General features: G+C 42.1%; 1 protein-coding gene across 13 annotated transcripts in view; it reads right to left on the reverse strand.

The window, feature by feature from the left end:
* Positions 1-3,996: 3,996 nt before the first annotated feature.
* myo18ab (myosin XVIIIAb) overlaps positions 3,997-26,804 on the reverse strand; it is a 118,886-nt gene continuing 96,078 nt past the window's right edge. For 8 of the 13 annotated variants that reach the window (XM_035622212.2, XM_035622213.2, XM_035622216.2 and 5 more), the window contains 8 exons: positions 26,598-26,714; positions 24,149-24,232; positions 22,460-22,597; positions 19,740-19,925; positions 19,450-19,589; positions 17,929-17,973; positions 11,624-11,746; positions 8,695-10,197 (listed from right to left, as the gene is read on the reverse strand). In XM_035622212.2, the coding sequence (XP_035478105.2) occupies positions 8,703-10,197; positions 11,624-11,746; positions 17,929-17,973; positions 19,450-19,589; positions 19,740-19,925; positions 22,460-22,597; positions 24,149-24,232; positions 26,598-26,714 (2,328 nt within the window). In that variant the 3' untranslated portion in view covers positions 8,695-8,702. Of the gene's footprint in view, positions 6,899-8,694; positions 10,198-11,623; positions 11,747-17,928; positions 17,974-19,449; positions 19,590-19,739; positions 19,926-22,459; positions 22,598-24,148; positions 24,233-26,597; positions 26,715-26,804 lie in introns of those variants that run through there. The other 5 variants (XM_047335443.1, XM_035622215.2, XM_047335436.1 and 2 more) reach the window with 4 other exon arrangements.

The following is a 26,804-nucleotide window of genomic DNA, read 5'->3' on the forward strand; positions in this document are numbered from 1 at the left end:
CTCCTCTTTATTGTGTTGCAGATTTCACTGTAAATGGATGAAATTGCCATTTTCCTCTTCAGTTGACATTCAAAAACCCATGACAATGTGTTTCTAGGTATTGTGTATTTAAAAACGTAGGAAACACTTTTTTTCGTGCTAGAAATAAACGCCTGTTCCTGTTTGCATTCACCTTTTTTTTAATTAAGAGAAGGGAATTATAATTTGTTGGGTTGTGTATCTATGAAACATGTCAAATGAGAACCAATGTCAAATACAGATGTGTTTCAGTTTTGGGAGTTAAATTATGGATGATGATTTGAAATTGTGTAGCTCTCTGTGGAGTTTCAAAAAAGCCTTAACATGTAAAATAATTAACGATTATGAATGTAAATGCTTGAAATGTACATTAGATTATTTTATTAAGGACCAAGATTTTGATTAATCATTAATCAAACGTTTCTGTTTTGTTTTTCCCTTTTCTTTCTTCGTTTCTTCTTTTGTTTCTTCCGTATTGCCAATATGGTAACCCCGACTGAAGTGCCCCTGAGCAAGGCCCCGACCCGCCTCCCTGCTCCCCGGGCCCTGCAGCCTGCGTGTGTGTGCTCACTGCTCAGTGTGTAAAAACATACTGAGATGATACAGGATAACAGTGATAACTCCTCTTCGGAGTGTGGATGTACAGTAAAACACTAAAACAAACCGACAGCAGGTGACAGGCGACGACACTCGGCTCAGTCAATACAGAGTGCTTCACCTGCTTTTCCTGGCTGATTCATTTGAGGAATAAAAATGATGCGCGACTCGACACCGACATTCATATTACTCATGGCCGATTTTACTCTAACTGCATTTTAATTTTCCATAATGGGCCTTTTATCGGAATCCGCAATTTGTCTGAGAGTGTTGCACTTGCCGTAAACAGAGGGGGAGTTTATCTCACTAAATAAATACATAGACGCATTAATATTAGAGCTTCACTTGAATTCAATAAAGATTATTTACTTTCTTATTCTGTCACTGCAGCTCGATAGAACACAAGGAGACTGTGACGATACAAAGTAATAAAAACGTAACACTATGTCTTTTATAAGAACAATAGTCCTCATGATCATGAATGAACAGTTCAGTGTGATTGATAACATCACATATTAACGTCTCTCCTCTCAGTGAGGCATCACTTCAGCTTTTCTTCATCACAGTTGGATCATCGTCAGACAAAAGGGCCCAAATTTTCACTCATTAGTAAACTTGATAAATTCCTGTGTCTATTTACATATTTTTATTCTTACTTTGTTTCTTTTGAGAATATTCCAATTGTTTCCTCTCTATTTTAGTTGTTCGATCACACTATTTTCATTTCACTTTGTAGAATGTCACTTTTACATGTCGCTTAAACCAAATTGACCTTCATGTATCAGTGTTTCTTACATGTTCTGCTCTGTGTGTGTGTGTGTGTGTGTGTGTGTGTGTGTGTGTGTCTGTCTGTGTGTGGAGTTTACATGCATCCAATCCTCTGGGTGACACACACGTCCCCCTGAACGCAGCGAGAGGCGACTCTGGAGGTCTGTGGAGAAGTGAAGTCACTGCTCTGGTGTTGAAGCAGACTGAATCCACACACTCCTAAATATACTGAACGTGTTTGTTGGAAAACTAAAATGAGCAGAATTGAAACTTTTCTGAATGTAAAAAAAGAAAGAAAAGGTCCTTTAGATGCACATCAGTTCAGAATCATCGACGTGGAGGATTTTATCTGCTCATCTGAAGTTGAAGGGGGATGAAACGCAGAGCACATTCTTCAGATGTATCAAAATATTAGATTGAATATTGATCAGAGAAAGATTAAATCTTGGTTCTGACGCCAACGCCCTTCAAGGACACTTTAAGGACTTGAAATGAAAGTCCACAAACACACACACACGCGCACGCACACACAAGTTGCTCTATTTGTTGTTTTTCACATATACAGAAAATGTAGATAGTAATTTATGTGTTCCATCTATACTTTATTTTCTTAATAAGAATAATATATTAAACAACTTTATAATCTTACAAAAGCATTATCATATTGAAAAATGTTTGACCTACTGCTGAGTACATCATTTTTATATTTATGTTGGGGATGATCGACCCTGACCTCTGAATTATTATTATTATTGTACCAACTCAGACTCATCTACCAACATGAGCAATTTTTACGGATCATTCATGGCTGAATGAAGTGCCATAAATCTTCTGAGTAAAATGAATGAATAGACAAAATCCTCCATCTTTTTTCGATGTAAATTAAAAAAACAAAAAAAACCTCATTGCTCAAATATAGGTATAGGTCTCCAATATGCTGTACATGCGTCGCCTGTGGCAACTTTTTGACAGACGACACAAGCGGCAGTCGCCCCGGTAGCCTCCTGTAACCATCTGACATGTATTGTCACCGCTCGACAATGCTCGTCTCCCCAGTTGCAGAAAGAACACAGATGGCAGCCAATAGGAAGTCCTCCTCATCTCGCCCGCTGCTGCTGCTGCTGCTGCTGCGGGTGACACATGCTGGCAAGAGTCTGATGTGCTCAGACTCTGTCTCGCTGGTGTTATAATGCTTTTTCCTTTTTTCAACAGACAGGAAAATAAGGTCCAACACTAATGTTTACTGTAATTATTTGATTCATGTTTACGTACTCTCTAGACTCTTGCACTCGTGGGTAACATCTTCATGGTTGAATGCACTTATCGTAAGTCACTTTGGACAAAAGCGTCTGCTAAATGAATGGAATGGAATCACAATCGCTCTTCCTAAAGTCGAACAAAGGCTTTAGCTTACGTCAAATCTAAGCCATTGTCGTTCTACTTTGCTCGTCGGGCGTACAGCAGGTTGTTCATTGATTGTCCTCACTTAGAAGCTGAAGTAACAGCAGCACAGTGGAAATGATATTTATTCCACTCGTTCGGTGGATATCAATCCGATGAATTGTTAACGTTTTGCTGATGTTTATTTAACAAATACCTGAAGGCCGAGGCCCACGGCCGTGGCGCGTAAATTATTTACATTACATGCAAGTACATCTCAAATCAATATCTCTGCCCCGACACATGGGGATTCTTTGGCCTCACATAGAATAGAACTTTTCCATCCATTGGCTCCGAGTGCGTGAGGGGGACCGGAGACAATCCCGTCCGACAGTGAGCGAGCGGCCGAGGTCAACCGAGGTCACCGTGGACAGGGCGGCTGAGGCTCGCCTGTTGAACCTGCGCTTGCGTGTCTTTGTGCCGGAGCACCCACAGGAAACCTGCTCACCAACGGGGAGAACGTACAAACTCCACACAGACACCCCCCCCCCCCGACCCGTGCGGCAGCTTCGAATGGCTCGAACCCACAGCGTGCGGGTTTTAAGGGAAACTAAAAGAAAAGGACCGACCACGGCGAAAACGAATGTTCCCGACGGAAGAAGAAAGACGTTTAGGACTTCAACTGTGAGGCCGACGCGGTGTAATTGAGCTCCGAGTTGGTTCCGTTGTTTCTCCGCACACTTTGATCATGATGAAAACCTGCAGGCGTGGAAATGGAGCCCGCAGAAGCTGCATCAAACATTCTCTTCCATCTCCAGTGAAATCTCCAAGAGCAATGAACAGGATCTATATGTGTGTGGTTTTTTTTCATGTTTGCTTTAGAAATGAACGCCTCCATTTACCACACTGACACTTTGAATCATCTGCATCTTGCCGAGAACTGGACTGATCCATCAGAGATCCCGCTGCCTCCAGACACAGATGTTCATTTGTTCCCCCAGCTCAGCGTTGGAGGACCAAAATACCAATTTCCCCCTTAAAACAGTAAAAAAAAAAACAACAATCACTGCATTTTGTGTCCCCTTGACAGCATTCACGCGGTCAACCCTTCCCGTTGACATTTGTCAAAGCAGCTGAAAACATCAGAAAACAACCCATCGACTTCACGTGTCAGTGTAGTGTGAGGGAGAGAAGTGAGGACACGCGACAGCGACACACGGCAACTCAGACAAATCCAGTCTGCAAGGTGTTCTAAAACAATCACCATCATTTATTTACAATATATTAAACTGTGATGAAAAATTTATACCAAGTGGTCAATTTGTTCCATAATGAAAATAAACATGGAGTTTTTTTTCAAAGCTAGCATGAATCATACACATATTTATATATAAATACTGTGTGCAGTCATCAGTATTATGCCTGCGCTTTAGGTTTGGGTTTTTTTTCCTGTTGGAGCCAGACGCATAATCAGAGTCAATCAAAAAACACATTTCCACACATTTGGTTTTGACTGCATAGAGAATAAAGATGAAGACCCAATTCCTCTCACGATGAAGAACATCCACTGGTTGTTTTTTTATTTCCAGCCCCCAAAATGCCATATAAAGCTCTGGACTTTAAGTGGCTTTCAATAAAATGTTAATGCTACCGAGTAAATACCAGACACGCGACCAAAGAGTGGGATGTAACACTTATTCAACCATGTTTCTTGTTAGCGATCAGTTCATGTTCAGGAACCAGGTCTCAAACATGCTGAAAATGGTTTCACAGTATTAGTTGTACAGGCTGCAGTCGGTCCAGTTGATGGAGTTACAGTCAAAGTACCAGACGAGGCTTTAAAGCTGAAGGCTGGTGATATTCTGCAGTTTTATTATTGTTATTATTATTATCATCATCATCATCATCAAAACCCATGGAAAGACATTTATCTGCAGTCGATCTGTTTACATGACTCGCATTTGACTTTGGTCATCTCCGACACACTTAAATCTGCCAGAGGCGCTTTCATGGCCTGTGGGCCGATTGATCAACATTTGTGGGACAGGGAAAAAAAAATGCTCAATGATCCGTTTGAATTCTAAATATTCAAGCACAACAGGAAGCGCTTCACACCGTCACCCTGGTCCGTGGCATTCCCTGAAGCCTCATCTGTAAACTAGGCCAATGTTCTTTGGCCATCCTGACCGGTGTGGTGTGGTTAGATTAATCAGAACAAATGATGTGTTGCTTCAAATTTGATGAATTGGGTTTTTCTTGAGTTGTGTTGCATCATCAACTATAATATAATCCAGCAGCACATACTGCAGACAGTTAGGAAAGCTCATGGTACAAATATCTGTGAATAATACATTTATGACCAATAGTCAGTCTGTTAGCTGCTCATTAGTGATCTGGGGGTGGACCCAGGGCAACAAAGTCCTGCCAATATACCTGTCCAACCAATCGCAGCTGTCAATCATGTTTTTGTTGCATCATATGACAGATTAAAACCAAACTTGTAGGAATAAATATGGGAATTTAGGATGTATGCTGCAACCAACCAGCAGGGGGCATCACTTGTAGCGAGCTGCCATGATGTCCATCATTGTTATTGAGCAGCGCCAGCACGTTCCCAGCTCTAAACTACAGTGGCCAGCACTTTAAGGGCTGTAGTTTGAGGACAACCAAGACCAAGATAAAAACTGAAGATCAGATTATCTTCTCTCACGTGTCCATTCCCCAAAGGTCGAGAAAACGCATGATTGTTTCTCGTTTTTGTCTTTCCATGTGATTTGTTGAGAATAATAAAAAACGCCAGCTCGTGCCGTTATCATGCTGGCTGAGGATACCATACGCTCAGCGTTTTTTCAAATAAACCCGCAAATGACTGGTGCCCAAGGTTAAATAAATTCCCTTTGGAAAAGTAAAGCACATCAAACTTAAAACACAGACGGCGTGTGAACGACAAGCACAAGGACAAAGTGTCTTCACCGATTCGGCAAGTGTGTAGTCAAATCAAGTCAAGATGAGATAAGACGAGGCATTTCTCAGAGGTAAGCCCAAAACTCATGGAAATTAATCTGCAAAACAAATCTGTCAAACATCAATTACCAAAGATTTAAAAAGAGGGGGTGGACACAGCTTTGTGATAATGGTGGAGCGTTAAGTGATGCAATCCTCTTCCCCTGTAAGGATGAGATCATTTGCCAGCAAAAGGCAGAAAACTTTTCAGGCAAACAAAAAGCAAGCAGATGATAATAAGAGCGTCTTCAGTGTACAGTGCAGCCGCTCATGAAATGCTGCAGCTGCGGAGAAGCCAGCTGTAGAGGAGCCCACTTAAGTTAAATGGCACTTATTCCGAAAAGAAGAAGAAGAAGAAGAAGAAGAAGAAGAAGAAGAAGAAGGAGGAGGAGGAGGAGGAGGAGAAAACGCTGGAACTTTTCCCAGGATTCATAATCAATTGGAAATAAGTCAAACAGTGTCCACACATACTTGGAACAAAGGCTTTTTGGCAATACACTGTAATGTGGTAAATACATATTATTGTGGTGTACTATATGTAAAGAAGAGGGGAAGAGCGACAGGGAAGGAAGGAAGCTGTTGTCATTGCAACCTCAAGTTCTTTGGCTCAGGTACATCCATGAGTGGAGTTCGACAGGATGGCCACCCACACCGAGCAGCCGCCGCGTGCATGCAACCAGCAGAGTGCAGTCGCAAATATCTGAGCTGCTGTGTGCCGCGAGGTTAGACCGAGGGACGAGGAGTCAAACAAACAAACAAACTGTGTCAAACCCCGTGAGGATTCCGAGCGTTAGGAACATCCAGGGCATTCCCGCGTCTGTGTTTCTCTTGCGGGGTGGTGAGTGTTACGGTTATGTGGTTGTGAGCAGCCGATCACCACTGCGGTGGACTGGGCATGCAGGACGAACTGTGACAGTGGAACGAGGGTGCGTTGTCGAAGGTGGGTGGGGACGGCGAGGACTACGACGGGGTCTCCCGAGGCCCGTCCTCGCCGCCGTCGTCCTCTCTCATTTGGCTGCCGTAGCTGTGTCGAGAGTAGGAAGAGCCCTGGGTCGCCCCGCCTTCTTCTTTTTCTTCTTCTTCCTCCTCTTCATCAGATCTACTGAAGGAGTAGCGTCTTCGACCGGGAGGGCTGCAACAAGAAATTACAAGAAGCCAATTTATTTGCCATCAATATCAATTGATCAGAAAATACGTTTAAATGGCTGAGGGAGCTGAGCGCACTGCAATGTGAAAAATGCAAACACAAGCACAGGTGAAAACCATCACAACACATGCACTACTTTAAAAAAGGACATTTTAAAAAACACAGAAAATTTGTTATGAGAAAATATTCAAAATACAGGCAAGCTACCAAGCGGGGGGGAAAGGTGAAAGTGGGCAGATGTAACGTTACGAAGACTATTCAGTCACACTGTATATAATACTACTGCATTAATCTGTGGACGTTGCTGTAGTACCTCCTCAAGCCATTACTTGCGCGTGTTCTGTGCTACAGTATGTTGAGGTCTCCTAACGACCACAGAGTAGTACGGCTGGTCGATTATGGCAAAAAATCATACGCACGATTATTTTGGTAAAGATTGTAATCAAGATGATTTAAAACGATTACTCGTTAACTCTCCTTTTATTGACCTTAAGGAGATTCAAGATTAAATTAATTATTTTGTTCACTGGCTATTTTTAACAATTAAATAAAATGTATATTCTCTATGTAATTTCTTTACATTACTCGCAATGTTTCACCCATTTATGTTGGGGATTTGGCTGTGATTTCCAGTGTGGTCGACGTTTATGGACGGATGGGCTTTACCGTTAGAGAGGGAAAGAGACAGGACAGGCAGGGAGCAAACCCAAATACGCAACCAGACTTTAGAAGCGAGCCCAAAAGACCACAACCTGTGACTTCCAATATTTGTAAGAGACTTTACAAAAGTTCTACGTCGGGAAGCGGAACTCGGAATGACATTACACACATGCCGGCTGAGAGGGAGTTTGGGCTTTTAGGGAGGGGCGCGGTGGGGAAGAGGGGCACTGGATTTACTAAAGAAGACAAAAACAGGGGACTGATTGTGAAACAGAACGCGGCGCAATAATCCTATTATGTCGATTACTTTGTTTTCATAATCGTTGGAAGCCATAATCGTATTCAAAGTTGAAATACGATTAATTGAGCAGCCCTACAGAGTAGCTGTGCATTTAGCCAGGTTGTGAGGCTGGCCTGTCCTCTAGTATCCGGTGGAAACAAAATCTCAGCAGCCCCATGCAATGTTGTTCCCGGGAAGCATGCGGAACTGTAAGCACAGATGTGAATTTAATTTCTAAAATGTTTCAATTGTCGAGTGAATGAGCTCAAAGGAGAAAAACAGGAAACCTCCTGAAAATGAAACAAATCTCATTAGTCACGGTGCCTCAATACGGAGGGTAAATTACTGTGAGCTCTGCATCTCGGATGAATTTGCCACTTGGTGTAAATCAATGCCCGGGGTCTGATTATGCCCGCAGTTATGGGGCAGGGGAGAAAAAATATATTGTGAGCTTTCTTAATTGACAGTAATTTTTTTTTACCTTTCTGGGGCCATAAATCAAAGTGACATCTCGGGAGTAATTCAAGGCACGTCCATATTGAGTGCACCTCTTAAGAGCATCAAACCAGAGGAGTAGTCAGCCACAGAGATTTTGGTCATTGTTTGGATTGAAACTAACAACATGAAGGAGTAAACGTCAAAAATTGTTAACATGCCCAACACATCAAATCATCAAAAATGCCAGTGAATTAGAATTCAAATCTGTGAAAGCCTGATGTCATTCCCATGAACGTGGAGCATTTAACGTCCTAGTTGATAACAGTGAGAAGGTCTTGGATTAGATCACATCATGCGTCAAATAACACTCTCAGAGGTTAAGTCCATATCCGGCGCCACCTACTGACTGCTTCAGTCACTGTCCGGCCGGTATAGGTACTTCATCATCAGGCTGTCCACCTTCTTCTTCCTCTTCTTATCATCCTTTTTGTTAGGAGGCTGGCTCTCGCTCTGTGGTCTAGCTTCTCCTTCCTCCTCTGGGCTGGACACCTTTCGAGACGGGGCCCTCTTCACACTGCTGGAGCTTCGGTAGGAAATGGTGGAGGCACCAGAGCTTGACTCGGAATCGGAGTCCGACTCCGAATCTGAGGAGGAAGATGACGAAGAGGACGAAGACTGAACCCTCTTCTTGGACTTTTTCTTGGACTTTTTGGACCCCCTCTTGGAGCTGCTCCGATGACGACGACCATCTCTTGAGCTGTCAGACTCGGAGCTTTTCTTCTTTTTCTTACTCTTGCTGCTCTTGCTCCGGTGGTGACTGCTGCAGCTGCTGGCACTGCGGGACGGTCTCATGCAGTCCACAGCGGACGCAGATCGTCTCAGACTGCTGGCAGGGCGAGTATTGTCTCCGTTCCTGATACTCTTGCCATCATCGTCACGATTCTTGGATTGTTCTTCGTCCCCCTCGGAGTCTTCCAGGCTCCTGCGCTTGAATTGAATGGGCTTAAAGCTCAGCACCTCATTGATGGCTTTCTCCAGGTCAGGGTCGAGGTAGTTGCGATGGCTGACTGGTTTGACGTCTAAATTATCAACTGGGTCATTATCAGTGGTTGATGATCTGCTTTGTGGTGGTGGCATGGAGATACTCCGGCCAGTGGACGAGTGAGGACTGTACGCTGACCGCTCAGTGAAGGCAACGCTTCGACTGTCATCCATATCAACATCAAACTCGCTCAAACGGCAGCTGCGTGCAAGGGACATACGAGAATCGGCTCGGCTAACACTTCCGGGACTGCGACCCCCAGACCGTCTGCTAAAGCTGGGGCTACTGGGACTGCTGCCATATGCCGACCACCCACCTCTGCCCCCATCTAAGCGCGAGGTGCTTTGACGCCGTGGGCTTGACCGCCCAAAGCTCGTGGTAGATTTGTCATCATTCTCTGGGCTTAACCCAAGACGCGTGGATGCTCGGTTTGATGCAGGGAATGAAATGGTTGATTCTTTGTCAAAGTCACCCCAGCGACTGTCTATGCCTTTCCTGGCTCGGCTGTTGGCCTCTGAATAGGCCTGTGAGATGACCGATTCTCTGTCATTCATATCATCCCCTAACTGGGACTTCCTCCTGGAGGTGACAGAGTAGGTGTCATCTTGAGGATCCGAGGTTTTGGGTTTGGCCTTCAGAAAGCCACGTGCGTCTTCTGGCTCAGCATTCTCCTTGAGGGCACTGAAGAGGGCATTGTCTTTGCCTCCAATGGAATCAAGGTTGGATCGTTTTCGGTAGCTAAGGGAGCTCATCACTGACATTGGCCTGCTCGGTTCTACATCTTTGCCCTCCTTATTCAACTCTTTCCATTCCTTACCATCTTTCGACTCTTTCCCTTCCTTTGCGTCTAAATTTACAGCAAATCTAGAGAGAAACAACAATGGAAAGGAGGAAGGGATGAAGATAACGAAGGAGGGAAATGACAAAGATGAGACATTGGGTCAAGTGGAGGTGAGTTGAGGAAGAGAACAAAGAGATGAATGAAACTTAACAAATCATAAAAACGTAAAGGTGATAAGAAAAATATAAAAGGTGACATGTAGAAAAATTAAAGTAGAGATAAGCACAAATGGAAAAGAAAAGGGACTGACAGTTTTTTTTTCCTGCACTGCAATGTTGAGACAGACAGAAAATTAATTGGAATGGCATGTTGGCAGGAAGGTTGTAGTTCTTAAATGTCCGAGTACTTTTGTCTGTTGAAGTTGTTGAAACCTAAATCGAAATAATTTCATAAAGGACATTTTCTGTGAGATTCAAATATAATAAAATGTCCCTGAACAGAAGAAGAGAAATGATTCCACCGCTAGAAAGCTACAGCTTTTCTACAGAGACCGACAGTAATACTCAGAGAAGAGGATCATAAAAACATGGCCATACTTGTTGCAGTTATGAAGGGATTTTTCAATTCTGTATGCCTGACTGCTAGGGTTGAGGTTAAAGGTGCTTACACAGGAAGAGAGAGACATTTTACAGTTATATTGTAGGTGACTTCTTTTATGCCAAAGAGCACAATGTTGAACCAAGTGTTGCATGTGAGCATAACACATCATTAACAACGTGTCCCTCGGAGCATTGCAGAAGATCTTAGTATCATCATTTGGGTAGACTTGGCGGCAAAATTGTCCCCATATGAACAGTGAAAGTAATAAACATGATAAAGATGTAAATAATATCCCTGTCTCCTCCCGTTTGTTTGGTCTGTTCTTTGTTAAATAACGGAGAGAACTTGGCGAGAATTCAAATGTACATGTACTCATGTGCAAATGGCAATTAAAGTCACTTGAATTTGATAGTTACTGCTACAAGGGGCAGTGTTGGCTGGCTCAATGAAATCAGTCAGTTCATGCCTATGGGGACCTGCTGCTAAGAGACATTTAAAAAGTTTTTAAAGTTGGAAAGTGGCTCAGCTGAGGGAGGGAAGTTAAATCTTCTGGTAGGGAGACAAATCTGGGGCAATTCAAGCTGTCAGCTTGCAGACACATCCATTAATCTCCGCGAGCATCTCAGGTAGACTATGCCAGCTGGCCATTGGGCGTGTTGATAAATCTAGCACTGGGGTGGAGTGTTTTTTAGAAACAAACCCTCTTTGCTTGGAGGGTGACAAAAAAAAAGCTTGGAAAATACATTTCAGCAAAAGCAGTCCCCTCATTTCAGCAAAGTACCCCGCTCCCTTCGCTTTTATTTCCTCTGAGTCAGATCGTGCAAACCATTTCATCTAAAAGCATTCAAATGTCTAGGTGGACTGCTCACTATCAGCTGCTGAAATGATAGCAGCTGCCTTTGTACTGACCTGGAGCTCTTGAGACTGCCATCGTCTGAGAGGTTCTTGGCGGAGCCTTTGCTTTTGGACAACCAGGACTTCACCCCATCCACACGATCCTCCACCTCAGAGTCTGTGTCTGAATCCCCCGGACTGGTCGTCGGGTAAAATGAAAGAAAAACAAGTCAGAGGAACCAAAGGAGAGACAGGTTGAGGAAAAGGAGGTTTATAAACCACAAAAGGTTGGTTCAGAAAGGAGAGAATAAGGTGAAAATAAATGTTAGTGCATAAGGATAGTCAGCCCACGTAGAGGTGTCCCGGCACTTCTCCGTCTGTTTCTCCGCTGTGGAGCCAAACAAAGACGACCAGGCTGTAAGTGTTAGTGTGGCAGCACAGAGGGATTGAGGCATTTACTCTGGATAAAACACGGCACATGCAGTCAGTTCACACAGCCTCTGTAAACACCCCAACATGCCCACGACAGGCTGCATAGATATCAACAGCCACTTCTCACTGGTGACGCTGTTAGGTGAAAGATAACATGGCTGCTTCAGAGATGTAGTAGCCCCACGACGGAGCTTAGATTATGGGAATTTTCTGTTTTTATCACCTGGCCTATATTTTTTAAGCTTCGGCCATCCCTCATAACAATTTACGTACCAAATTTATTGCCAAGATTTGGGAGTGAACAAAGCAACTCACGTTGTTTCGAAATTTTTGAGATTTGAAAGGGAACTGGTAATATGTATTGTGGTTGAGCCTAGATATAAAACCTCACCTTCAAACAAGTGTTTAGATGATTTGGTCGATCTGCATTAAATAACAATGTAAATGGTAAATCGACTGTACTTATTTAGCACTGTTCTAATCTAATTGACCCAAAGCGCTTAACATTGCAAGTAATATTCACCCATTCACACACACATTTTCTTTCACATCATTCAAACACTGCCAGCTCATCTGTCAAGGGCAATTTTGGGTTAAGTGTCTTGCCCACGGACACATCTGCATGCAGACTGGAGGAACCTGGGGATCAAACCATCAACCTTCTGGTAAGTGGATGACCCTCTCTACCTGCCAATGTAACCACCATGTTTTGACAAGGAAGAAAAAAGAACGGCATTCAAAAATAACTATATTAGAGTATCATAAGTGGCTGAGCAACCAGTTCACTCAGATGGTGGATGAAACGGACTTTCAGCAGGACTTGATTAAAGAGAAAATGCCTTTCATTACGTGACATACGTACATAATTTAACACGTCTGCATTGACCAGATAAAGATTAGATGTAGAAAATAGGTTGTGTAGGTGAGAACATTTTTATTTTTAGCTTACTAAATTTTTAGTAAGCGATTCTAATCCAGTAGTTCAGCGAATATTTCTTCACGGTCCACTAGCTGTCGGTTCTCTGTGAGCTTCGAAAAAACGTTTTTTTTTGTGCAGTTTGTAGACATCACTCCCCGACACATTTAGAGACGTGCTAGCGAGAGACTCTACAACCCACAAGGTTTTGGCCTTGTGGTTTAGCGCGTCAGTCTCCCATACCAGAAGCTGTGGGTTCAAGCCCCGACCAGAGCAGTCCAAAAATCTACAACAAATAATCTTTCTACAAAATCGCTTACTGCCCCTTTAAGTGATGATAACATAGCATGGGCTATCAAAACAACAAACAAAAAAATGGACAGCTACATCTTTTAGTGTGGCGGAACATTTTTATCAACAGCCAAGCAAACGCACGCACGCACGCACGCACGCACGCACGCACGCACGCACGCACGCACACCCTCAAATGCATACACTCATAATTTCAGTTCTTGACAGAATGATTTGGTACACAGCTGGGCACTGCACAGTTTTTTTCTTCTCAATTATCATTACACGTTCACAAGCCACTGCGAGCCATGGAGTAAAACAGAGGGCTTGTCATAAAATTTGACACGGATGAAAAGAGCGCAACTCTCATTAAGTGCCGTCAAAGCCCACTGCTTGTGTGCCGCTGTGAAATTAAGTTGTTACAGCTTAATAGTCCTACAGAGACATCACAGGGGCAGCTCAACATCTCTGTTTCATCTGCATCTGTTTCAGAAAGCCTCCCATCTTGTCGAGGACGAGCGGGGGAAAAACAGTCTTTTCTCGCAGAGGTCAGGAATGGTGCAGTACCACCTATAATTAAAATCATTAGCAGTCAGAGACAAATCTCCCTAGATTTCAAAGGAGGGATTCCAAACAATGGCTGGCCCTGTGAGATTGCAATTCACAGCCTGCTGGCTTTTATGGAATACAATAACCTTGGGTGGTAATGCTAGACTGCATTCACGCCAAAGACAAGGTCAAATGACGGGGCGAAGGAGGGGAACAATGGACTCTTACAGTACGCTATAATTAACTTTGCACAAAATGCCTAGACTATTAGAAAATCAGGGGATTTGCTGCTGCCTACTGTTTTGATGACAGTGCAGCAAAGAATCTCTGTCTTTAGCACTAAAGACTAGAAAAGCTTCAGTCAGGAGAAGAGAGGACGCTCAAATGTCAGGAAGCAGAACCTAAAATCCAGATATCTCAAGAGACACAGATTCGTAAAGATCTGGGCGTTGGCCAAGTTTAAATAATAATATTAAATATTGAGGCAAATTCGAGTTTACTCACAAACATTTTGCAACTTTGCAGAGATGTTTATTCAAAATTGTTCCAAATCATGTTGGTTCCAGGACAAGGTTTTCATTCAAAGTGCATTTGCTGATGCAAATTAATTGAATATGAGCATAATTCTAGGAGACAGGTTTGGGCATCGCACGCTACTCAGGTCATTAGGCTAAAGTGTGTAGCTATTTTTTATTGTGATAATATCATCTTTAGTATTAGAACTGAGACATATCTGATCCTGCGTTTGTTTAAAAATCTTCTTTTGAATTGGTGAAGTCTCCAAAATGTATCCTTTTCATGTCATAAATCTGAGTAGTTAATGTTTCCGAAAGGTTTCAAGCTTATATCTAAAACATTTGTCAAAATGCACCTTGAACCACAAATAAAGCGATACATGACTTCAGCACCTGTTACCATAATATATCATGGCATTTCATTGCTAACCCAACTAAGACAGTATATGTGTTTTTTAAAAGAAGGCATTTGTCGAGATGTGTTCACCAAATCCTCCTGCGGTAACAGTAGCATTCTATTTTTAATGTGAACTTATAACATATAAACCTTTAAAAATATAAATATATACATATATATATATATTTACGCTTTTATCAGAGAAATCACTGTGTAGTTTTTTTTCCCCACATTCAAATAAAAAATTCCTGTAAAAACAACAAAAGTGTCCTCTAAACTATGACTGGGGGTGCCAAAACTTAAAAGTTAATACAATCGGTAAGAGAAGATAAGTAAATAGGTAAATAACATAAAATTCAAATAATAACATTTTTAAGTGTTAAACCGTGTACCGTTCAGCAATTGAATTTCCAAATTTGCCAAAATATTCCAGTGGTGACTGAGTAAATGTTGCTCTTAATCCTCCAGCTGAAAAACTCAGAGTACAGAGTCACCAATGGGGTCCACGGCCAAAACCACAATGGTGGGCTCTATGTAATTGAGCACCTTCATACACGGTGTCATCTACAATTTATATCCTTGCCACCATACTATTAGTTAAGCCCTCCTGAAAGCCTTTGGGGGAGCAAACAAACACAGGGCTGAGGAGACATTAATTGTCTGTGACACTCTGCCACCATTGGATGTACATCTCTGTTACACACTATTACATTCATCATTAGCGTCTATGGATCGCTCTGTTCTGTTCTACTTGGCTTCGTGTCCCTGGGTCTTAGAGACACTCCCGTTTATGCCTCAGATATATGAAACTGTCGGTCCAGCAAAGTCCCTGTGGCTTTGGAGCACAGACAGGCATATGCATCCTCTCCAAGACAATCAGGAAAGCACAGTGTCACATGAAAAGGTAATGCTTTATCCGGGCTGCAAAACTCCCACTCCCAAAGTAAATATTAAATAGGACAAAGTGTTTTTCATATTTTGTATTACAGGGTAGGCAAAGGCAGGGACCTTGGTTGGCACTTCCAGATTATTTTTATGGATGTGAAGGGATGGGTTTCAAAATCCACTCATGCATCTGAGGTTTGAATTAGCTGTCTTATTTAATTGGAGAATTTTCAGGGACGTCCGACTGGTAGGAGAGCCTAGAGGCAGACCCAGAACACACCGGAAAGATTATAAATCACATCTGGCCTGGTAAAGTCTCAGGATCCCCCAGGAGGAGCTGGAAAACATTACAGGGGAGAAGGATGACTGGATTAAATTGCTCAGCCTGCTGTTACTGAGAAACAACTCTTGACGAGAAGAAGCAAACTAATGGATTGATGGGTTTTGAAATACTTAGGAGTCATAGAGATTCTCCAGGCCTCTGAGTGGGCAGGCTGAGTACATGAGTAGCATGAGACAGAAAGTAAACAAAGTTACCTTGGCAACTAGATTTAGAAGTCTAGGAAAAAGCAGTGCTATTAAAGAATAAGGAGCACAACATTTTGCATTGCCAAAAAGATATTTAGTTAGATTTAGTTTTTTCTAGATGCTTTATATCTATGCACTTTTGATTGCTTTTGTTTTGAATTTATGTTTCATGTTTTACATCTAGCTTTAAACCACCTGAACCATGATGAAAATAAGTGTTCACCCTGCAAGATATTATCCTGTGGGTTGGTATGTTTCATAGACTTGTCTAAATGAAATGAATTCAAATACAGCTGACTAGCCAAGAAGCGTTCTATTTTGCAAACTCACCTGTGGTTTCCCCTTGATTACATCGACAACTATTTCTGTTCTAATAATGTGAAAAGAACCGTACAACTTGATACGTTGCCTTTAAATCAGCAAGTTACTTAGCTGCAGCTAACTTTCATGAAAGGACCACAGCACATCCAGATTATGATCACCGATGCTGTAACGTTGCAGAACAAAGTATTGTAAACCCTAAATCAAAGATTTAAGCCATCAAGCTGAAGATAACAACGTTGGCAAGCTATAGCTGATCGACACTATAACATTATCTTCCATTAGTTGCAGTGCTACAAAAAAAGCAGATCTATATCTTGTAGCAGAAAAAAGCTCACGTGTTAGATGTATCACTTACTATATTTTATGTATGTTTTTTAAAACGCTTGATACAAATGGAATTGTACTGTATTTGTAAAATGTATTTAAATGTGTGGTGACACAATTAATGTTTCATGAAAAATAGAAGTGAATGTTGTGCATTTCTATTCAAATGCAGCAGTGGTAATTGCAGTCTAAAACCCGCACAAATTAGTAACCACTCACGCAGTCGGAAAAGAAAACAACGGCTGGAGACGGGAGCCAGAGGTTAAAGCCGCACGTGGGCTACTTGCAAATTGAGCAACACAGCCTTTGGTAAGCCGTTTGAGGATTCTGCATTATTGAGCAAGGGCGCGTCAAAGATTGATGTGGAACACACCCTCCTTTACTCATGTCAGGAGGTCAGTCACTGCTGATCTGCAGTCACACCAAGCCCCAGAGCAGGGCGATGAAAAATTAAAGGTGCCCAGGGAGTGAGAGCTGCTGTTCAAACATGACAACAGCAGCGTCCGACATGACCCCCGCAGGCCAAGGCGGCAATGGCACGGCTGGAAAAGCGCCTTAGCGACACAAAGGGGGACGGTGAGGAAGACTCGTCATAACCATATACAGTAGCGAATCTGAAGGGGGGGTTTGGTTTCATGCTGGGGCTTAAGTAACACAATGTTCATGCATCTCAGCATGTGAGGGCATGCAGTGAAAGTGGAGCAAACCGGGGTCAGGAGAGAATCTCTGAGCACTGTTGATGATGCATTATTCTCAAGTCTTCACACATGAAGTATCCCTTGGATTTATGCTATCTCTGCCTCTTCCATGAGGCATTTCCTCCTGTTTGAACTGTTGAACACGTGTGGTTCTGAAACAGAGCCATCGCTCTTTGATTCTGAGGGCCTGATAATAGTTAAGACTTATCACAGGAATCAAGACAAATCCCTTTAACAAAATAACACCGGCCCAGGAGACAAAATGTATTCCAAATATCTTTTCTATCTTTTTATCTCAGAGGGAATTTTTCCTTCAAAGATCAGCTCTTTCCTACTACTATCTTCTATGTGACAGCCAGACGTGATGGACTAACTGGACTGAAACTAAACCCAGAGAAACAACTATGGGTTTTCTCTCTGCACTATCAACTTCTCAACTAAATGTTTGAAGACTGTAGAAAGCTGCATCATTTCCAGTGGTGAAAAAAACCAAAAACACATCAGGAGTTCAAGTATCTCACGTTCTGTTCTTCCTTTTCTGATACTTTGTCACCATGTCTTGTAAACTGGTCGTGGTGATGATGGGTGAAGGGACAGACAGGAAAAGAAAAACAAAAAAATAAAAGGCAACACAAAAGAAAACCATGAAATAAGAACCACGGCAAAAAATAAATAAATGTCAAGGATGCTAAAAATATATGAATAAATATAGATGTCATGGCAGATACTGTGATGACACAGTTTTGTTCTTCCCTGTGGAAAACTAACTGCATTGTACGCCTCATGTATTGACTCAGCGTGCCACCTCATCCTGATCGTGAGCCTCGCATACAGAGCGGAGAACAAAACCTTACAGACAAGAACTCTCACTCTTTGTGGGATCTTTGTGAGGCTCAGCGTGGTTTTCAGTGTGATTGCATTTTCTTTCAAGATGCCCAGAGATAGGACAGGGCATTTTACTGGGTGTGAAGAGTCTACTTTGTAATTCAGCGGAGGACATTCGACATTGCACACGGTCCAAGTCAGGACGTTCGATTTGCCGAGTCCAACTTCTCGACAAAAAAGTTATGATTCTGCCTGGCACTTTGAGCAGCCTCTGTGTCAATAGCGTGGGCTGAGCACAGGCTGGGGTTTCGCTCTCTGTGCAGGCATGATGAGAGGAGGGCAACCTCACTGCGACGGCAAGACTCCAGGAACTGAGTGTGCCTGGCTGCTGCTCATCAAAGCTCTGCTCTACACACAGACATGAGACCGATATCAATGTCCTCATCTAACTCTAGGAAACTTTTTGTAAAGATTGTCAAGATTGAAAGAGATTAAATAGATAAAGTCAGGTACTACCATTAACAGCGTGGCACTGCTTTTATAAAGTTTAAGCATAATTGCACAGGCCATTAAAAAAACTTTTGACGCCTGAAAAGTAAGACAGTTATACGTCCTTCAAGAGGTTTTGGATGACACATATACAGGATTTGGTAGAGAGTTATATTCCATCCATTTCTGGATTTCAACATTCATTCAAGAGTAAGAATTCACTATTAATCGTGGTAACAGGTTCGAGGTCCACTTGCTATCTGATTCTAGAGCCTCCAACTGCATCTCATGATCTTCATCAGCAGATGGAGTTTGATGATTCTTTTATGAGAATTAACTCGCGTGATAGCAACTCAGCAAACTCCGCTGATGAGGACTGTGACAAGAGGATACACACTCAAGGAAAAAGGTAGCGAGTGAACCCAGAATCAAGATCATTTTGTTGAGCCAGATTTAATAGATAATATAGTATTCTTGTCAAGTACCGACCACAGTTACCTTCAGCCTCTACTTAACAGAATGACCTTGTCCTATGTACAACAAGAGAATTTAAGCACTACAACAGACTGGTGCCCTTTGATGCCCCAGTGAAGAGCGGGCTCTACACATGTAAATGATGTCTGTCTGGGGATTTCATTATTCCATGGGAAAGTGCCTTTTGGCTGTGAAGTTTCTCACCGTTTGGAACTTCAAGGAGTTGCAAATGTAGAAGTTTACTTTTCTTTTACCTGTTGATAAGGTCTTCATTGTCGTCACTCTCCATTTCATCCTCGATGGCTGCCTGGAGGTCACCGATCCTTTTGAAGGCCAGCTTGAGGTCTGCCTGCAAGCTCTGATTAGCAGCCTCTAAGCTCTCAATGTCCATTTCCTGTTAATGAGGCAAGAGACAGGTGGAAGTTGGTCAGTTGACCAGGACCTAAATGTCGACAAGTTCAATGTTGCCGATTTATGGTTGTTGGATGTCATGGGGGCACTTCGAAAATGGTGTTGTCTCATTACTGGCTGTCACAATCGTTACCAGCTCGTGTTTCTTGCGGCTGGCCTCGGCCTCCTTTTTGGCCAGTTCGCCCGTCTCCTCTTTGATGTCACGGATCTGTCTTTGCAGACGTTTGTTCTGTTCCTTCTCTCGATTCTCGCTGCTGCTCCGCTGATCTCGCTCCTCCATCAGCTTCTCCACGTTCTCCTTGAGGCGAGCGACGAGGCTCTGCACAACAATAACGAGAAAAGATTTAACAATACAGTTAGAGTGATACCATATACACTCATTGGGCATTTATCAGGAACAACATACTAATTCTTGCTAGAGCCTCCGTTTGTGAGAAACATTGTCCAGATACGTTAGGATAGGATTAAATCTTGTTTTTGTGCTTCTTGTTAGTTATCTCAGCTTGATTGATTATTTTTTGTGATTTTTACACCATTATATTTTATATCTAGGCTCATTAATTGAGCGGCTGTGGCTCAGGAGGTAGAGCGGGTCCTCCCCTAAACTGAAGGTCGGTGGTCTGACTCCTCCAGTCCATATGATGAAATGTCCTTGGGCAAAAACTGAACCCCAAATTCTACATGGGATGCATGTGTGATAAGAGAAGCACCACATACTGTATGGATTCAGCATGTAGTGTAGTATATAGAATGTATAACTAGTGCGTGAATGATCTCGAACTAGAAAGATTACAAAAGTACTGTATTAATGCAGTCCATTTACCAATGGCCACTATATTGACTGTTATAATCAGTGATATTGATTAACCATCACATTGTTGCTACTGTATGTTATGTTATAGCTATCATCTAGCTACTAGTCAGGTTTAATTTCACAGAAATAAAAAAAGTAGAGCAAGTGCGCAAGCTTTTGTCCAAACAATCCACACATCAGCGCCAGTGACGCACGGAGAGGGTTAGGACATCTTCATTGGGAAAAACTCAAACAATCGGACATTCGCTCAGTTTTGAATAGCGCCTGTCTTTCATGACATGACTCCACAAGGTGTGGGAAACCTTGCACAGAGATTCTGCTCCATGTTGACTGCATCACATCATTTCTGCAGATTTTTCAGCTGCACATTCAGGCTGCCAAACTCCTGTTCAGCCTCATCACAAAGGTTTTCTACTGGATTGCCTCAATGTCGTGTTCAGGTCCATGGACTCAGCAGGACTCCACATTCATCAGACCGGGTTACTTTTCATCAGACCTGGCCATTGTGTCTTGATTTGATCATTAACTGAAGTTCCTGCTCTTAAAAGCACATCCTGATTTTATACATTGCACTGACGCTTTGTAATTCTCTGATTTGATAATTACATAAATGAGCGAGTGTACAGTTGTTCCCAATGAAATGCAATAATTAAAATGATATGTATGTGAGGTAATGCAGAGCTAGTTGGACAGCGCGCGAAATATATGTGATGTATAGAAACACAGCTCCAGCGAGCAGAAAATCTGATTCTGAATACAAGAAAATGTGGTGTCAATGTGCTATTAAAGGATAATTACAGATTATTTCAACTTGGATCTTACTTAGGTGGTTTTGGACACTATTTCTAACGGTTACTACAATGCTTCAATATAATTGCTGGGAACTGGGAACTGGGAACACGATGACATCACTACCAATGAAGGGGAAAAAACATGGATATAGAGCATCCTTAAAATTAATCCAGAGTTTAAACAGCAGCAATGAAAGAAGGTGAGAATCAATTCAAAACCCGAGAAGGCCAAATCCAAAAATAATAAAAACAATTTCCTGTTGTGGTTCAGTAAGAAGGAGAAGAATGAGAAGGAGAAGAAGGAAGACAAAGTTAACTATTGATGAGCTTATTTGTATCAATAATGCAATGGAGTGGTGCAGCGGACTCTCTTCACATAGACTTGCAGAGTTAAAATAGATGACTCCTGTATGAGTCTTCTAAATCTGCAGGGAATGTGTATTCAGTTTGTGCATCAATGCCGGCAGCGCACTTTTTCAGTGAGTTAGTTCCCGCATTAGCTGCCCTGTCCACATTTCACATACTGAGTGGGTGCTGTAAGTCTGCCTCCACACATCTGTATTGATTGAGCACTGCTACCTCCAGCTTTGATGAGTTACAATACTCAGGCAACCTGAAATATTCACTCACTGCAGATTTAATGCTACTGAGAAACCATAAAAAGGCCAAAAAAGGGGGGGGTAGAATGAGTCTAACCCTTGTGTATATTTCCAAAACTCAGAGCTAGAAATCCAGCAATATTTTGAAAAAACATATTCAATTAATAATGAATTTCTGCTGGCTTTGGAAGACAAGGAGCAGAGGCAGTGTGCCTGGTGGGGAGCACATTGCGTAGCTAGTGATTACTAAAGTGAACCTGCACAAATTGAGTACAGGGTCATTTTAGCAGTGGAACGAGAGAGGATTTCAATTTCTCTCTGGGAGTGTGCAGGCGATAAGCTTTATTGTTTACGTGTGCTTTTTTGTTTCAGGCGAAATCTGAAAGTAATTTGAAAATGACGGAATAACAAATGGTATTTTCAAGAGAGAGCAATACAGTGGAAGATGAAGCAAAGCAGCAATGGTTACATGGTAGCCATTCATGTTAAGTTTACCATGACCTTTTCCTGCGTCTGCAGTCATTCGCTGACCCCAGCAGCACATTTCAACTTCCCACCTTCAACCTCCCATGTCTTTCACATGCTGGAGCTGCCTCTCCCACACGCCTACCACCACCAGCACTCCTCCACACCTCTCTTTAGATCTCACCTCCAGGCGTTTGACCTGGGTCTTTTCAAACTCCAGCTTGGTCTCCAGCTCACGGATCTTGGCCTCCTGCCGGCTGACGAGGGATTTCTCCACCATGGACTGCTCCTGGAACTCCAGCTGGCTCTGCAGGGATTGCATCTAATACACACACAGACACAGACACACACACACACACACACACACACACACACACACACACACACACACACACGTTAATTATCTAGCTAGAATAAAAAACCGAACTTTTTTGTCTCTTCAAAGTGTCCGATCATTACAAATGGGGTGTCATTTGCATTCACCCAAAAACTACATCTTTCACAACACTTTTTGATGGGCCAAAATTTCCCAGACCTGATCACAACAAATCTAAGATTCTAATTATTGGTCTAAAAAAAAACCCACTGTGTGTTCAATTTAATCGTAGTCTAAAAAGTCTAGTCTTAAAAAACTATTGATTCCACAGAAAATCAAACATTGGTTAATTTGGATATGCAGCTTCATTTACAGGAGTGTGATGAGAAGATTTTATATTAATCAAGGTTGTGGTTAGTTCAGTTAACATTGCCAGCTTCTTCTTGTGTCCAGACTGAACAAATGAGACATCAGTTTACAGTATTATATTTCTCAAAGTAAGGCTTAATAAAAAGTTGGATTGGTCTTGGTACTGACATTTTCCAATGATAACCAATCCTAATGATGGATTTTGATCAACTACTGTGATGAAACTATGATATTGCCATTTGAAAATAACACAAGGAAACCTATGAGAAAGGTGTGGTTCTTCCTGACTTTAGAGACATTGAAGGATTGTCTCTTTGTTTCCGGACATGAGTGCCCTAAAACTCTCTCTGGTATTGTGTGCATGGGTCAGAAGAAGACAAAATATCCCCCGGGGCCTCCCCCTCCTCTTGGCTGGGTTTGATTTGTCAGGTACAGTTGTGTCTGACAGAGAAAAATGCTCGTTCAGTAGCACTCATTACAAGGATGACAGCACTAGCATGTTCAGCTTTATTGCTTGTTGGAGTGGGAAACAAAGTTGGCCGTCTTTGTCACATATTGCCAGCGCCAGTCCTGCTTGAATGACACATCAATTACATCAAGGGATGTATTTGTTTTGCCGAGGCAAAGGAAACAGACTGAGACAGCGCTGCACAGTCATGCAAGTTTGCAAATGAGACTCTACACTCGGCACCGCAGCAGAGGAAACTCAAGGAACTTCTCCGGGTCAGGGCAATGACAGCATCCAGTTGTCAAGTATCAAAAGAAAATCCAAACTCCACATGTAATAATAATTGATCTAATTATAGATCCAACTGCAGACATTTTAACGAAAAAATCTCCCAGAGCCTCAAATTACTAAAGCTGAAACAGTAAATCATTATCTTTCTTGCTTAAAAAGTGACACAAGCCCAAATGTACGAAAACAAAAACAAATGGCTATTGTTCTTGAACCTTCACAAATCAAGTTATGAAAAGTCTGGATAAGTCTACAAGTGATTTAAACAGATTTGACAGACTCTCGAGGTTTTGGGCCTTTCAAACGGTTATCGTAGAATAGTTTGTTAAGGCTGAATGAGGATTCAACCAGTTCCCATTTTCCTTTTATATACAGAACAGTGGAGGTGAAAAAAAAGAAGCAGAATAAGTGCCTGTATGTCACTATGAGCTGCATGCTAGGTCGAAACCTACCTTCTCCTGAACCTCCTGCTTCTCCTTGAGGGCCTCCTCCAGCTGGGCTTGTAGGTCACTGATCTGAGCCAGATTCTGGGCTGACTGTAGTCAAGAAACAACACGGGGGGGAAAAAGCTAAGTCAGGAAGCAGCACAATACTGTAAGCAGACAATAAACACATGTTTCTTTCTTTTATTCTATCTGATGAAAGAATGGAAAAAGGATTTCACTTTTAAAATGTGCCATTCGTTTATGCAGTACGCAGTCCTAAAAACATCCATCAAATATCAAACTATCAAACATGGTCAAACATGGTGACATCACAATGATATTACCTAGACAAATAAATCTGCTGGAAAGATTTTTTTTAGTCTGCTGAGAGCAAATCAATAAATCTCATTTCAATGTGACCTGTGTGAAATATTTCAGACAAGTATTTTTTTTCTTTTTTCAAGGCAGATGAAGCACTGCTGCAGCCAGTCCCAGCGGGAATTCAGCGGCTTTAATTTAGACGGCGAGGATGAATTCATTTGGAGCCAGTGGAGGCAGATCACTCATCATATCACTCATCAGCCATCAGGGGTGGAAGGGAAGCGCTTTTACTCCACTTTCATTTTTACTTGCTGCTCATCTGCGCATACAGCTGCATTAATACTAATGGGAGGAGGAGGGGGGGGGGGAGGGTGTCAGGCATTGGGAACTCACCAGATACCATTGCTTTTTACTTGTGACTCAATTGGCAGGTACGGGTCCTGTTAAAACAATTCTAAGTGCAGCCTGATCCTGGGATTTTACCTTTTACAAATGAACTTTGGATCGCTTTTAGATGGGATACTGTGGCAGACATGGTGTGATATGCAGCACACGCAGGACATGACTCCACACATCATGCTGCAGCCAGCCAGTGTCACCGGTCTGTGATCTGACAGATGATTCAGTTTAAGGGGCCTGAATCATCTTAATCTAACAGCCGCTGCAAAGCGTGACGCCAGTGTCTTTGCTATTTTTAGATCGCCTCAGTTGTCAAAAACCTGGTCTGAAGTCAGTGACACAGTATTTGAGTAGTTATTTTAAGAAAGCATTATCAAGATAGAACATTGTCATTGCTTTTGATGCTTTTGAATTGCTTTTAAGTGTGTTTATGTGTTTATGTCCTCTGTCTTTGTTTGTATCTGTGTATGGAACTTTTTATTTAATTTGCAGCCATCTTGACCTAGACTCCCTGGAAGAAGAGATATTGCATCTCAATGGGACCTTCCTGGTAAAATAAAGGATTAATTAATATTAAAAATATATATATATTTTTTTAAAGATAGTAATATGCGCCTGAGAAAATGTTTAATCTTTGGACAAGTCTTCTCTCTAACTACGCGCATTTATTGTTATTGCATTGTATTTCTATTTGATCTTATTTACCTTAGATTCTGTTTTTATTACACTTTATTTTATTAATACATCTCTCCTGTACTTCTACGCCAAATTTGAATTTCCCCCAGAGGGATCAATAAAGGTACATCATATCTTGTCTTATTTTACCACCTTCCACCAATGTGCAAGCTCACTAGGGTTTAAAGGGAATGGGAGATGGCTCGCCGATTGGTTTATGGCATGTTACGTCCAAACGGCACCCATGAGGCTGAGTACAACCATTTTGAACCATGTACATTTTTCACAAGCAGATTTAGACACTAAATGCGTTGTGCTTTAGACCATGAGCCTGGTTTGTTAAAATAAAGTCCTAAATGTTTAAAAGCAGCATTAGGGGGATTGTTCATGGGGAATTTTATAGAGTTAAAGTAGTAGTGCTATGGAGCTATTTTGCCGAGTGTGCACAAGAACTCACACACCACACAGCCCTACAAATGGTTTCACACTATTCCACTGAGCTATGGATTCAAGTGTTGATTTGTGTTATAGTGTTTGGAGCCAATTAGTTAATTATCTTACGAGCAGTATAAACCATTGTGACACCGAACGTCCGTCTGGACCCTCAGTGCAGAGTGAAGGTGCAGACTCGTCCTGTATGTCAGGATTTTCTAAGATGAAATAGTAGGAGTTTTAACTGGCAGAGGCCCCACACACAATACTTCCATGATGCATCAGACGGACAGTGCTGTCGTCGCTCTGTGGGTTGAATATTATTTAATTATCGTGTTCTTTATGTCCCCTTCATAAAGCAGTGTCTGCAAAATGGAGACTGGGAAAGGGAACAATTCAACTGTGAGATGGAATAGAAATAGGCCGACCCGCTGGAAAAAGGATTGAGAGAAAGTTACATTTGAAAGGCTTATTGTAATTTCTGTATTTCCATTTAGTAGAATTAATTAAGTAAAACTATTAATGAAATAAAATTAAAAAATAAATCCTCAAAGGGAAATGGAACTATTAACAAGAAAATGCAGTTTTCGGGGTTTTAATTATTCCAGTAGCGCAGTGTGTGAAAGTGACAGAGAGGAGAAAAGCAGACCTGTGCCACAGCAGCCTTGTGTTTCTTCATCAGCTCGTTGAGGTCCTCCTGGTCTTCCTCCATCCTGGACTGCACGTCGTTCTTCTCCCTCTGCACGCGACTCAGCTGCTCCTCCAGCTGATCGACAGAGAGCAAAAGCAAGCGGTTGTGTCAACAGAAAGACCCAGACCCATCACTTTGTCAGACTAAAATCAGATACAACATTAT

This window comes from Scophthalmus maximus, chromosome 11 (assembly GCF_022379125.1).
Source record: "Scophthalmus maximus strain ysfricsl-2021 chromosome 11, ASM2237912v1, whole genome shotgun sequence".
Classification (NCBI taxonomy): Eukaryota; Metazoa; Chordata; class Actinopteri; order Pleuronectiformes; family Scophthalmidae; genus Scophthalmus; species Scophthalmus maximus.